Consider the following 15062-nt stretch of genomic DNA (forward strand, 5'->3'; position numbering starts at 1 on the left):
GCTGGAGAGAATGAGAAGAGATGAGTCCTCATCAGAATTCCCGCAGTCCACACCCTATATCCTCACGAGGGGGGCCACGCAGTCCCTGTGTGCTGTCAGCGCTGTCCAGGCAAAGGAAACAAGGGAGGCAAAGGTAAACAAAGGGCCCACCTGGTCCCTCTGCCCTGGGAACTGTCAATATTAGCCACAGGATACTCTTGTTTTTCCCTTTGCACTCTTGGAACATGCTGAATTCACCTGCACCAGGAAACTTTTTTCCCTGGGGAATAAGCAAACACCCCTTTGAGCTCAAGTGAGCTTTTATGAGCACAATCGTTCTTCTCTGTTGAACAAAACACACAGGTGGCAGTTCACAGCATCACACCCACTTCCAAGCTAAAAGTCACCCATGAAGGGACAAATAAACCAGGAGAAAAGCACCACAGGTACCACCCAGGTGTCTGAGTCCTGGAAACTCACAGGAAGCCTTATGTTATCTTCAAAAAGAAAGACATGGCATATCTACGCCCGCCCAGGCCTGGGCGCCAGTCTCCCCGTGGGTGGAGCAAGGAAAATGGGCCTCGCTGGTGTTGGAGACTCCACAGTAGCTGGAAACCAGAGGCAGTTTAAGACAGTATCTTCTTATGCTCTGATCTCTCCCACATGATCACAAGGGCATCCAGCTCTGTTCCTCTGTGTGTCTCCTTCGGAAAGGGCTTTAAAAATATTTTGAAGAGTTCAAACTTCAAGACTCACTTGTGCCTTCATATTAAGACCTCAGACAGTGACAACATATGAGCTTCCTGCCCCACAGTGCTTGGTTTTGTTTTCCAGTTTCCTTTTGCACACACATATGACTTCATCCACTCCTATCCAACAGCCCTGTGAGGAACACCAGGCAGGAACTGGCGTACCCATTCCACGGACAAAGAATCAGAAACAAAACACAGGTTGTGTGAGCTTATACAGTTTACTAACCCAGAGATCTCCACACATGTAGGTTGCACACGACCTGCCCGCTGCTCAGAGCCACCAGCTGGGAGAGAGATTTGCAGACATTCCACTCTCATGATCTCTATGATTGTAAAAAACACCTCCGAAGCCCTCGAGGAGGACAGATCCTCCTGGTAGCCCATGGGTTCTCCTTACTGTTGCACATTTAGTCACCCAAGTAGTTGATTTAAATAAAATACCAATGTCTGAGTATCACCCAGAGATTCTGATCTAACTGGATGGGGATAGGACCTGGTAAATATTTTATTAAAAGTTCTTCCAGATCATTCTAATCTGCAGCCATCCTTGAAAACCTCTAGCCTCTAGCCCTAGTAATAAGTAATGGACGTAATAAGTAACGGAGCTGACTACAGCACTTGAGTGATAATCCATAAAGACTGATTTCGATTACAAAACCCAGACTGCCCACCACCGATAGCAGAGACACTGAGAGCCAGGGCAGATGCCAGGGAAGGAAAACGCAAGCTTATTTACAACAGGGAAGATCACCAAATGCAAATTAAAATTCTGCACACTGTTTAAGTGCTAAAGAGATGAAAACTGGGGGTCAAACCATCCTGGCCCAGAAGTAGGGGCTTTAGCAGACCCTAACTGTGCCAGATCCATGCCCCCATGGGTTTCCCGTCTGTATCATGGGGCAGGGATGGCCTAAGGAAAGGGAAATCAGTCCTGTCCACACTGCTGAGTGAAGGGTTTTACTGCTTGTCAGGACTGCAGGTCTGCACTCATTTGCATACATTTGCTCTGTATTCCCTGTGGGATGAATGCACAGGAATCCAGAGAAGGCCTAGCTTTACACTTTTGTATTCCTACAAGCCACTCATCTGATTCATTCAGAGGTGGCCAGAATGAAATGCTGTGTTACTGGTGACTGTTAGAAAGAATTAAATTTCTGGGGGTCCCATGTCACCTGCAGGACCATGAGTCTCCTTGGAAAATGGTCCCATTCCACATGTGTGCAGCCGTGCACTATGGTTTGGATCCAGAACATCAGCCAAAGGCTCATGTGTTAAAGACAGTCCCCAGGGTGGGGAACAACGGAGCCTTTAGGAGGTGCGACCTAGAGGGAGGTTGTTAGGTTACTGGGCTCTCAAAAGAGACAATGGGACCCCAGATCCTTCCTCTTTTCTCTCTTACTTCTTGGTCATGAGGTGGGCAGATCTGCTTTACCATGCCCACCCTCCATAACAGGCTGTCTCACCATAGGCTTCAATGCAATGGAGCCAGCCAACCACAGACTGAAACCACCAGAACTGTGAGCCGAAATAAACCTTCACTAAATTAACTGTCACAGACTTTTTGTTATAGTAACAGAAAGCTGACTGACTCACCATGGTAGTGAGAAATACATTCAATCCTCAAAAACACTTGTCAGCGAAGGAGTGCTTTTGTGGTGGGTAAAAGGAAATGATTAAGTAATAGCATAAGGCAGCTTTGGAAATGGCTACAAGCCCACATGGCTTGCCAACACACTCTGTCTCTGTCTGTCTGTCTCTCTCTCTGTCTCTTTCCCTCTTTCTCTCCCTCCCTCTCTCTCTCTCTCTCTCTCTCTCTCACACACACACACACACACACACACACACACGCTCCTTTCTCAGTCATCAAGATAAGCTGAGAGGTTTATTTTATTTCAGCGATAATGAAGAGCATACTGATATGTCTGTCAAAATAATACTCAGCTATTTCAGACTATTAATAGTCACACAGTTAATAGGGATGGGACAGGAACCAATACATTGAAAGATATGCCTGTGCTGCACATAAAATCAAATATTTCTCCAGTTATTCTTTAGGGGAAAATACCCAGCCAGTTAAAAAGCTGCAACCTGAGTTCCTTCCACCTTTGGCTAGTAATGTGAATAACAATGTGCTTACTGGGGGAAGGATTAGTCTGAGGTACCAAAGGTACAACAGAGCTGGAAATGAGTTTCTCCCTGGAAACAGGGCTAGCTGGAGATTTGGACTGGAAAATTATCTTACTAGAGCTATTCCTACAAACACCTTGGGGTGCTTGTTAAAAATGTCTCCATCCAGCTGCAGGCCTAATGAACCAGCCCAGCCGAGCAAAGGACTGACCTGTGTTTTACAGCGTCCCTAGGAGAGTGCCATGTCTGAGAACTGCATGGCCCGAATGGCAGGCTGAGGCTTTGAGAGGGATGAGAAGACCAAGCATCTAGACAGGGAAAGATAGATGAATTATGCAGGAACTGTAGCAGGCAATCCATCCGAGAATAATAAAAGAACCGGGAATCAAGGCAAGGGCTTGGCAGAAGGTAAGCAGCAGGAGCACAGGGACCTGGTCAGTGGTTTTCTAGAAAGAGAAACCTCAGTGAGCCACGAGCCCAGCTGCAGTGCCTCTGTATGATTTGAGAAAGTTTCCTCTCATCAGGTGCCATGGGGTCCAACCATACACAAACTGAGCAGCTCCTGGGCCTCAGTCAATCAGCCACATTACCTACTTGCCCTGTCGCTCCTGGCAAAGTAACACTAGGACGGGCTGAGTTTACTGCGGGAGCTGAAGACAAAGTCCCTCTCAGGCACAACACAGTGCATCTCGACCTCAAGCCTTGCCATGTCTCATTAACAGAAGTTAAAAGTGGAGACAGAGCACCTGTTACTGCCACGCCACCCCCCACAACTCGGGGCCACCCCAGTTCCCAGCACAGATCCTCAAAACGACGACCTGTGGCAGACACACGTGAGCGACCTTATCTGGGAAACCGATTTTCACCAGACCAGACTTCAAAGGCTTTCTTACCCTCTTTGCCTTTGTCCACTGTGCTTATCAGCTTGAGAGGTGTATTTTACCCACTACCCATCAGAACAAGGAATCAGGAGGCAGCAGGATAGCAAGGAAATCCCCAGCTGTAAACCAGGGAAGTGTGTTCAAACAAGACCTGGGAAGTTTCCAAACTTGCAGAAATTCGTCCTCACCTATCCTGAGCACTTTTAACGCACCGCTAGCATCCTAACAAACAACCCAATAAGTCATAAATCACTCCTCTACTAGTAAGTGCAGTTAATTTGAAAAATGTTGCCAGTTCTGTTTTTACATGGGGGCGATGAAAAGACCATTTTCTTGCTCCCTTATATTAATACCAAAAACATTTATTGAGCTCTGTGCTAGAAATGAAGGACACCATGTAATCAAAATAGACAGGATCCACAACAGTGTTCCACGGTACCAAGGGGCAAAGTGGGCATGAAAGAGGAGACCCAGACTGTAATCTCAGCACTCTGGGAGGCTGAAGCAGGATGATCACAAGTTCAAGTCCATCCTGGGCAACTTAGTGAGATTCTGTCTCAAAATAAATAAAAGGGCTAGGGCTGTAGCTCAGTGTGAAGACCCTGAGAAGTGGCAGAGATAGAGAGATAGATGGACAGACAGACAGACAGGCAGACAGGCAGGCAGACAGGCAGGCAGACAGACAGACACTTGGATCCTTCCATCCACTGCTCACAGTGTGTAAGAGAATCGTAAAGCACCCCAGCATTCATTATCTACCCCAGGAAGTTAGCTGCACAGGAAGAATACACCCATTATACAAATTTTTAAAATAAATGCTTAAGGTGTGACTTGTCATCTGCACACCTCCATCACATGAAAGCCTGAAATCCACCTAGATTTCCCCTTCCTCTTACCTATGACTTCCACACAGAAGAATGAACTCCGAAGTGCCCCGTTTCTGGGGAAGATGGTATGGAGGACTGGAACAGATGAGGACAAGGGCAGCTAAGTCGCTGGCTCTCTGGAACCAGCCCTTCCTTTGCTCTGCTCCATTACTGTCTCTCCTTCTGTGGACCAAGGAAAAGGCTGGATGACAGCTCAGCCAGGAAAAGAAGAAGAGCCTCTGAGCCAGAAGTTTCGGGGCCTTTGGCAATGTTGGGGAACTTCTGATCATCTCTGAGAAGCCTCCTACACCAGTGCTGAACTGGCCTTAAAATCACAGAGCAGGCTTAAGGATGTCTAAATTCTTGGCCAACAGTGAGTTTTATAGAACAATTTTCATTTCCTTGGCACCCTAGAGAGAAATGGTGTCCACGGGGTCCTTCATCTACAACCAAGCACAGCCTGTGAACGCTCTTGGGTGTCATCTGTTGCTGTGTCCTAAGGGACCTCTCCACATGGCCACCCTTGCCATTGGGTGTCCCTCAGCTCCACTACACCCACACACCACCTCTCCACACCAAGGCTTCCACTGTCACTGCCTCTGCTCATCAGGACCAGATGGAAGTAATAGAGATTGCAAAACACCCGGAAATGAACAGCAATATGGCAGGGGAAATGCCAAATATCAACAAACAGCATGATGATGGGGCACGGCTGTCCTGCTGTCGGGGAGAGGCAGGAAGAGGCAACAACTCGTGCTCAGCATGCTGCTGTGTGTGATCAATGCACCTTCCTCCAGTGTCAAGTTCCTAACTAGTAAGCGCCGGACCTGCCTGCAAAAGGGATTTGGGCCCACACCATAGGGAAGCACCAACAGAGACAAGAAATCAGAGCCAGGGGCCAGGAACCCAAGGCTCTGCACTTCAAAGCACGGAGGTAAATCAGAGAGCAGCCGCCTCCGAGGAGGGCAAAATCAAGTGTGATGGCCTGGACAGGAAAGGTCCCTAGGCTACAGGCTCGTGTTAGGGGCTCAGTCTCCAAAGCAGCAATGTTCAGAGCTGGGGCTTCTGGAAGATAACTGGGTCCTGAGGGGACCAACTTCGTCAGTGGAATTTTCCACTGGTGGATCCATAATTTGATGGCATCACTGGGAGGTGAAGGAGACTCTGAGGCGGGGCCCGGTTGGGTTGGAGAGAGCGGGTCATGGGGGTGTAACCTCGGGGACTGTATCTGGGCTCCAGCCCCCTCCCTGCTCACTCTCCTGCTCTCTCTCCTCCCTAAGAAGCACCATGAGACCTCAGCTTTCCTCCACCACACCCTTCCCCAGAGAATTTCTGCCTTGCCACACCCCGAAACCAGTGAAGGCAGCAGACCATGGACTGAAACCTCTGAAGCCATGAAAAAACAAATCTCTGCTCCTTTAAGTTGTTTTTTCTCAGGTATCTTGTCACAGGAGCAGGAAGCTAACAGCAGGACCAAAAATGGCCTCAGGATCATGCCCAGTGGATCTCCAATCCAGCCTTTCCATGTTGGGCACTGTGCTAGTTAATTGTGTTTCAACTTGACTGGGCTAGAGGAACCCACAGAGCGGGTAAAGCATTACTCTGTGGTGACGGCAGCAGGGTGTTTCCTGAAGAGATCAGCATTTTGCCCTCACCAATGCGGGCAGGCGCCATCCAGCCCATTAGGACCAGCGCGAACACCAAGGTAGAGGAAGAGACCTACCTGAACTTGCGCTCTTCTTGAACTGGGCTGTCTGTCTTCCTTGCCCTGAGACATCCTGTTTCTTGGGTCTCAGTCTCGGGGCTCCAGGATTTACCCAGCAGCCACGGAGAGTGGTTATGGTGCCACTCTCAACTGAGTTGTGTCATCCCTGCCCTCCCTCACCCGTGCTCAGGCCTTGAGACTGGTACCGAACTGTTCATCCCTGCTCTCCTGGTCCCCCAGCCTGCAGACTGCAGACTGCAGACCCAGTCGGTTTCCACAACCATGTGAGCCAATTCCCACAATAAATGAATAAAAGATGGATGGATGATGGATTGATAGCACATTTGGAAGCTTTTGACCTTCTGAGAATATATATATGGTAAGAGGGATGCAGAGAAGGGAGAGAGGGGAGAGAGATATTAATGTATATTAATGTAATCTTATTGGTTGTTTATCTAGTGAAGACTGATTAATACAAGCACCTGATTCTTTTTTTTCTTTTTGGTACCGGGGATCAAATTCAGGACCTTGTGCTTGTGATACAGGCAACAGAACCACTGAGCTAAATCCCCAGCCCCAGCACCTGATTCTTTTGTTAAAGTTTTATGTTATCAGGTCTACCAGAAAGACAGATCCTGGGGAGTACAGGAAAGCGGGAGCCTTGTGCAATTTCACGTATCACACCTAGCAGGATGCCCTTAGACAAGCACTTTTGTCTCCTTGGGTTAATCTCACTACCCTAGGTGCAGCATATCCCCCGGCTAAAAGCTTGGAGTGTAACTTTAGCCTCACCACAGAGGAGGATTCCAGAGCAAATATTCTAACGGATCTCCCACACAATGCCCTGTCCGGCAGAGGTCCACAACCTCATTGTGCAAGGCTGGCCCAACAATAAGGGGAAAGGCAGAAAGCTGTTTTATTAGGAAACCCAAAATAAAGGTATCAGGGAGCACTCAGTTATCCTACATCAAATGCATTGATTCCTAAGGGATGGAGTCATCCGAGCTGAGGGAGTTTTCTGTCTTGTGATTAGAACTCTGCTTAGAAATATTCCCACCCATCTCCTACCAGCCCACTCAACTGCTCAGGCCCCTTCCCTCCCCCACGCTGGCTTTCTTCCTACTCCCCCTTTCCTGGCCCCTTCTCTTCACTCAATCTCTCCTCCCTCATTAAAAGTCGCCTAGGCTGCCAGACAGCTGTGACACACGCCAACAGGGCCCTGCTACTCAGCTGTAAACCAGCTCCCAGGAGTTGTTTCTGGTTCACACATCTCTCCGAATGCATTTAAATACATTATGTGAGGCCCCTGGCTGAGGGAGGCATGGAGAGAAGTGAGCACTCCTCCTGCAGCCCGAGCAGCACACAGGGCAGGCGCAAGTGTGTGTGTGCACAGGCATACAATACATGTACACACACACAGGCGCACATGCGCTTACGTGCATATATGTATGCACATACACATCACACGCATACACTACACACATGCGCACCTACGCGCGCGCACACACACACACACACACACACACAACACCTGAACAGGCAACAGTGCAAACCGATTAAGCCTGTGCCACGGGAGAAAATGCAGAGATGCTAAAATTACGAAGGAAACACTGGGCCGGCAAAGCCAAATGCCCCCGCGTAGTAAAGATGGGCTCCAAAGAGTAAATAAATATGGCAGGTGGACAACCCTTCCAGGTTCTCAGACACATCGCCGACTCCAAGCTTCAGCCAGGCACTGAGTCCCAAGCACACCTGCTTCTCCATACTATGGAAGCCGCTCCTCTCCCCACCCATGCCCAGAACATGAGCTGCTATGGCTTAAGAAGAGCAATGTCCTGGCCTCAAACTGTCCAGATTAAGTCTGACTTTGCCACTTCCTAGGCTGGACCTGGGACTTCCGCTTCCTTCTCTTCAACACGGAGGTCAATGACAGCACCCACCCTGGGCGGCTGGGGAGAAGATGCAGGAGAGTCCCTGTCACGCTCCCCAGCAAAGGCTGGCCTCTGCTCCCCAGACCCACCTCCACCTCAGCTGCACCCACTCTACACCCAGGCAAACTGAGGAGCAGGGCGGTGGCTACTGCTGCTCCTTTAGCTTTCACACTGTATTTGCCTGTGAATTTCCATCAGCAGCAACACAGTCCCTTCAGCTGGCTGGAGTCTCCGCGCTTCAACTGCCCTTTCTCTAACCAGTCTTCACCATGGACAGATCTTCCCGAAACACTGTGTTCTGGGAATGCTCTGCCCTAGAGCCTGAAGGGCACCCAGCTGCCCCGAGGTCCAGGCTCCTCACCTCTCCCAGCACGAGCGCTCTGCCCTAGGCAGGGTTTCCTCCACTCTCTCTCCCAGCTCTAAGCCTGCCATGGTTATGCCCTTCCCCTCCTCCAACTCCCTAACCCTAGGATGCCTCCTGGTCCTTCCAGTCCCCCCTCAACTCTTCCGTGGGGCTCTGCAAAGCTCTGACGGCTTCGGCTCGGCCACTAGCGCCCCTCACAATATCGGTAGTCACTGGTATCGCTCACCTCGGCAACTGCCAGACCCCAGACCTACAAGCACCTACCTGTGCGCCTAGACACACATCACACATACATCAGAGGCCCTCAGGCGATGCTGGGCCCTCGGGACACCCGGGCTTCTCAGCCTCCACACTGCTGACTTATACTGGGGTGGGGGTGTCCCGTGCACTGTAAGATGTTCAGCAGCACCCTTGCTCCCAACTGTAGCGTGCACATGCGAACACACCTCGGCCTCCAGATGCTGTCAAATGGGGAGTCACTCCCAGGTGAGACTCCCTGGAGCACACATCCCCTCAAATAAAGCACTGCTCATAGACCACAGAGGCCACATTACCTTCTGTTTGATCTCCTCCAAGCGCCTAGTGCAGAGCTGTTCACACAGCAGACGCCATGTGAACACCCGGAAGGCACAAACACAAGAGAGAACCCGGGATGAGGCCCCGAGCACAGGGACCGCCACACCCCCAGGTAACCCCAGGCTGGAACAGATGTAAAACCCCTGTGTCCCTTAGAGGTATTATAAACAAGAACCAGAATCTGAATCCCTGCACCACTTAGGGAATGCGAGCCAGTGTACAGTGTTTGAATAAAGTGGGGCTCAGTAAAAAGTGAAAGAATGAGTCATTTCTGCCCCCAGGGCACTATTTATAGGGAAAATCACAAGTAAACAGGGAATGGCTGCTGCCCACCCAGGCTGGGATACCCATTTCTGCCCTCCTTGGGTCTGCTTCACCGCTCTGCAGGCACAATGGGTTTGAACTGGGAAACTGTGGAGCCCAGGAAAGGCCATGGGGTTCGAAGTCTTGATCAGGTATGTGCGTGAGCAGCCCGGAGGTCTTTGGTGAGCTGCCATTTCCCAATGTGTAAAGCGGGAGCTGTAGTGCCAGCCAAGAGGGAGCTGGCAGGGCTTTACAGAGGCAGATTATGGGAACGTGTGCACACGGCAGGCATTTAATAACAGAGCAGTTTCCTTTTCTCTGGGCTAACCAGAGAATCTGATCGTCTCATTTCTAATCAACAAAGGTAAGAGGTGCAGAATGTGGCTCTGTGCTTAACTGGTAAGCCGCTCGCATGGATATCTATACCTTGGTTTTAAAAGAAAGATCCACGAGATGACACACTGGCAGAGAGCCCACGCCACTCCAGACAACAATCTTATCTAAGCAGCAGCCCAGAAAGGTTAAGTGATTCACCCAGTGTCACAAAGCACAGGGCGGCCCTTTCAGAACAGGCACTAAAGTCCCTATTTTCCCACGTCCCCTCCATCACCAGAGAGCCAGGTGGCCTCAGCAACAACAGCGCCAAGCTCAGAGGGGAGGCATCCAGGGCTGGTGGCCTGGCACACACATGGACTAACGCTGCATCTCACTGGCCTCTGGCCTCAGGGTCTGAGAAAAGGCGAGCCGAGCGCTGTGAGGCCCACAGAATGAGCAGATCTGACTGAGGTGAGGAAGAAGTCAGGCAGCTCTCCACCCTTCAAATCCTCCAGGCCCAGGGCACCGCCTCTCTGAGGAGCCCAGCATCAGAGGGTCTAACTAAGCGGCCCACGAGGAATTCCTCTTCCCATAATTTCTTCCCCTCGTGGTCCTCCGACAGTGCCAGGCCGCCTGTGATGAGGTTCAGGAACCCCAGCACCGTACGCCCCAGGCTCCTGGCAGAAACATGCCGGTAGGCAATGGGCTGCTAACTCCCATCAATCTACCATAAGGCCTTCCTCAAAATTTACCAGCCAGATGGCAGGCAGACTGCTCACAGTTTTCTACTCCTCTCTCCTTGGTCCACTCCAAGGTGAAAAATCCCGCTCTTTGAAGCCCATTTGTTGAAGAAGAGTGAGAAATCCCCCTCTTTGTGTTCTCTGGCCAAATCCTATCATAAAACCCCAATCGAGCCACTTCCCAGACACAGAGTCTCCTTGTAAGGGATCCAGAATGGGGGAAATCAATCCCAATGCCCCGGAGCCGGCTACATGAAAGTGTTTATTTCTACTTTGGGCTCTGGCATGTCTTTCTTCTTTAATTTTCTTTTTTTCAGAAGCAACTGGAAGGTAAGAAAATCATGAAATATGCATGTGGATATGGATTGTGGGCAGCAAAGATAAAGCACTGTTCTTATCAGAATGAGAAAAGTGGTGTAGGCTTCTGGCAGTGAAATAAGACCTAGGCTCATCCATCCGCATCTTAGCCAAGGTTACTGGTCACCCTAAATGACCTTATCAGCTCAGCCTCTGAGTACTGAGATAGATAAAAAGATAAAATACCGAAGAACTACCCAGAAACCGTTATTTACCTCATCCTTCCTCCATTCCCCTTGTACCTACCCCATTAATCAGCTAGACTTTCAATCACTAAGTTTGATATGAATGTGAAAAAGGCAACAACCTAGAAGCCAAGAAAGTACTGTAGATTTAAAATTTCACCTAATAAAAGTCATTCTCAATCTATGCCTTAGCATACCCACTACTAAAATCACACATGAATATCTGCTACCTAAATTCAGTTTGGAAACTGACACAAACCCTTAATTAGATAACATTCCATGGAAGATAAAGGGTCTACAGACAAAGTAAGGCAATGTAATTATTGACTGTATTAACTATCTCCCCTTCAGATCTACAAAGGACCCAACCATACCACCAACCACCTTGGGAGGAAGTGGGGGGGGGTGTTCAATAACAACAATGACTTTGATGTTGTCTTAGGGTCCAACAATCTAAAGATCGGCCAGTCTTCCATCCACTCTCAACTTTGGTCTACTTTCCACAGCTCCCCACCACCCTTTCTCCCTCCAGAAGGAAGAAATTCCTTTGTGTTTCGTCTCCACTGTCTCAAGCAGCTATGGTCCAGCTTCTACCTGAAGATACCCAATGGTGAAAATTAATTCAATACTTCCTCAAGTGTTCTCTTTCTTCAGGATCCAGACTACACCCAAACTGAAAGTGGACACATCCGTGGATACAGAGCTCAGACACATCTTAGCCAGAGTCCTGGATACCTTCTCTGCTACCAAAGTCTATCTAATTCCTGGCCCAAGAGCTTCTCTACCTGGATACCCAGAAGTCTCCTTCATTCTGCTGGTGCCAGGCTCTCACTATCAGACCTTGGTCATGGGCCAAAAGGGGATCCTTCATTTTAACTGAGGCTACAGTCCTGGACATTCAGCTCATGGGTTCCCAAACATCACAAAGTCTCCACGGCTCTGACTTCTAATCCTCTCCTCACTGCTGCCTTATCCCTGCTCTGCTCTCCCGCTTTCCTCCCAACTTCTCCCCCTTCGCATACATGTAATCCTACCACACCCTTCTCCCTCTAGTGTTCCCAACAAGGTACTTTCCAATCTCACCTACTCTGTACTTTCCTGACACTCCCTGGGCTTAAGTTTAGTCAATTTTCATAACTCAGGCTTTGAGAAATTGTGCACTTCTCCAGCCCAGTCATTTGAAGTACAAGTAGAAAAATTTAAATAATATCTATGAGAGTCTGAATAATGTAATTTCATACTTTTAAACAAATAATGTTTCCTTCAACTACTGACATATGGTAATAAGAGATTTAAGCCCATAACAACCACATAAAGAAATTCAACTTGTTTTTAAGTGTTGTTAATGGATTGTTCTATTTATAGGTAAAGTTTGCTATTATCAGAGACCACTAGCTGTTGTTTTACTCTTTCTCCTATGAGATAAAGCCTCTGATCTCAGGCAAAACCCACACAACTCAGAATGGAGACCTATTTCCCATCCTCCCTTGCAGTTGGGCATGACTGTCTATCAAGACTCTAGCTAGTTCACACTGGCCCTTCACCCCTTTGTCCTTTCCTCTGATCTACAGTCTGGAATATGGACGTCCCCATTTGGGCCCAGGGTAACACACCACATAAGACTGAGCAACAAGATGGAAGGAGTCTGGATCCCCAGCACTATACTAGCCCTAGACTACCTACCAGGGCTTGTCCAAGACAGGATAACCTTGTGTCCCACTGCAATTATAGTTACTTGTAGTTTTCTATTACAGTTGATTCTAATCCTAATGGATATGGTCATGAAAGTTTAAGGGTCTAAATTCTGAAGCTGAATATAAACTTCATAAGGTCATTAACAACCTACATAATTTACTGGCACTACACTTGTCTTTATCCCTTAAAAAACACAGCAACATTTTTTAAAAAGTGTTTATGTAAAGGGATGTTTATGGGGGAGGATATTTTTCCTACAGTAGGTGAATATATATTTCCAATATTTTAATCTTTCACACCAAGTTTCTGATACACAACAATGTCTTCTTGTACATTCTTCTCTTCTGTATTCCACTAGTATGAAAAATTGGAGTATTTCTGTCTTTTCAGACAAATATTCTGCCTGAATATTTGTTCCTCCATGTCCCAAATGACATCAAACCTCAAATGAATAATATACCCATTAGAATCATTCCAGAATTCTGCATTTCCTAGACAGCTAAATATTTTTCTCCATCCACTAGAAAACAGTCTTTGATTTTAAAAATCAAGAATTTTTTAAACTGCAAAGACCTGACTCATTAAAAGAGAAGTGGAGGGCTGGGGATTTAGCTCAGTGGTTTCACCGCCTCCTGCGCAAGCGCAAGGACCTGAGTTCGATCCCCAGTACCAAAAAGTAAATAAATAAAAATAAAAGAGAAGTGGATTGGATAACTGAAAAAGGTATATCATTATTTGAACTAATTGGAAATATTCCTGATAACATTTAGCTCATTCTAAAGAGTTGCTAAAATTGGTATCATTATGTCCTGTATTAACATAAAGTCATCTGTACATATGGCAGTTAAAAGAAACAATTATTTCCCTGCATCTGAGAATATTTTAGGAAATAAATCAGTTGAAGGTATTTTCCTTTTCCAGAAAAAGAGAAATTCACAAGAGTGAAAGATGTGCTTGCTTTAGAATTCACTTGGAAGTAACCAGAATTTAAGCTTATAGCCCACAAGTTCACAATTTAAATTTCCCTTTAATTGATCTTAATAGAAATTTTGTTCATTCTAAATGGTGTTTTCCACAAAATTCCCCATCAAAGCTATTCCTGCCCCACTCATACCTCATTTTCCTTTACAATGTGTTTTAATACTGGTCTTAAATTCATAACGATGAAAAGATCAGCTCTTAATCAACCAAACCAATGAAGTGAAACCCCACAAAAAAATTCCAGGTGGCCTTGGGCCACACAAAATGGGAATGGTGGAGGAGTGGGCAGTGGCTTTGCCTTCCTGCCTGTGGGTTTCTACTTTGAGTGTGTGTTTGGAAAATATTAATGTTTCAAATGAGCATGTATTTCCTAAGCATGCACCAGCCGATAAGGGGAAATGGCTCAAAATTAAGCTGCAGGCCAAAAATACACAGAGAAGCTGCCCTGGGATTCAATATTTTCCATAGATAATCCACCCCAGATAATCTGGTTCTATAACTAAATTTAAGCTTCTGCGAGTATTTACCTTCATCTGATGTACTGTACTATAAATGGCTGAGATTTTGTTTTGTCAAGAACATGATACCTGTCGGGCTGAGTCGTCACCCGTGCAGGGCTCATCCCTGCCCCAGTGGAGACCACACAGCCCTGAGCAGAAGAGGGGTTATTATTACATTAACCCAGGTCGCCAGTCCTAGCATACGCCTTCAGCTGCTCACCATGTTATCTCCCTTCCTCTTCCCTAAACTGCAATTCCCATTTCACAGCAACATGCATTTTCCATTTGTCCTTACAAACCTCAGACGAGGGGAGGGGCTTCCAGCAGAAATCTACTGTGATCATACCTGGCAGCCTGAATGCATCCCAGGTGATTCCACCCTACATCCACTGGGTAATTTAAAGCAGCTTCAACCAACAGTAGTGCAAAAAGGAAAAGAAATTTCAGATTTCATAGCTATATTAATGCTAGGGATGCAGTTCCGTGGCAGAATGCTTGCCTAGGATGAGTAGGCCCTGGGGTTCAAGCCTCAACACTGTGAAAAAGTAAAAATTTTTAAAAGATATATTAATAGCTTGATGTCACAGGCACTATTCTAGGTTAAAAGAATCTTTTCTCTTAACTCCTCGCATATTTATGTTGGTGGTGGTGTCTTTGATTTGCTTCAGCATTTAATCTCTGACAGTGTGGTTTCCCTACTTCCAAAGAAGCACAGTCAACTCACCTTGTAAAGTGTACCAATGGGAAATTCCATCTCAGTGGTCACAGGAAACTGGGCTTGAGTCTGGGAAGTCGGATACCTACG

At 47.4% G+C, this 15062-nt stretch overlaps 1 protein-coding gene across 9 annotated transcripts in view; it reads right to left on the reverse strand.

Moving 5' to 3' along the window:
* The window catches only part of Camk1d (calcium/calmodulin dependent protein kinase ID), a 366227-nt gene that overhangs the window by 249427 nt on the left and 101738 nt on the right, over positions 1 to 15062 (reverse strand). For 2 of the 9 annotated variants that reach the window (XM_087206790.1, XM_087206788.1), the window contains exon 2: positions 4636 to 4788. The exons of the other annotated variants lie outside the window; for them this stretch is intronic. In XM_087206790.1, the coding sequence (XP_087062916.1) occupies positions 4636 to 4788 (153 nt within the window). The remainder of the gene's footprint in view (positions 1 to 4635; positions 4789 to 15062) is intronic. 9 annotated transcript variants of the gene reach the window in all.

This window comes from Heterocephalus glaber, unplaced genomic scaffold (genome assembly GCF_053883595.1).
Source record: "Heterocephalus glaber isolate CG9 unplaced genomic scaffold, H.glaber_assembly_v1.0 deba00000738, whole genome shotgun sequence".
NCBI lineage: Eukaryota > Metazoa > Chordata > Mammalia > Rodentia > Bathyergidae > Heterocephalus > Heterocephalus glaber.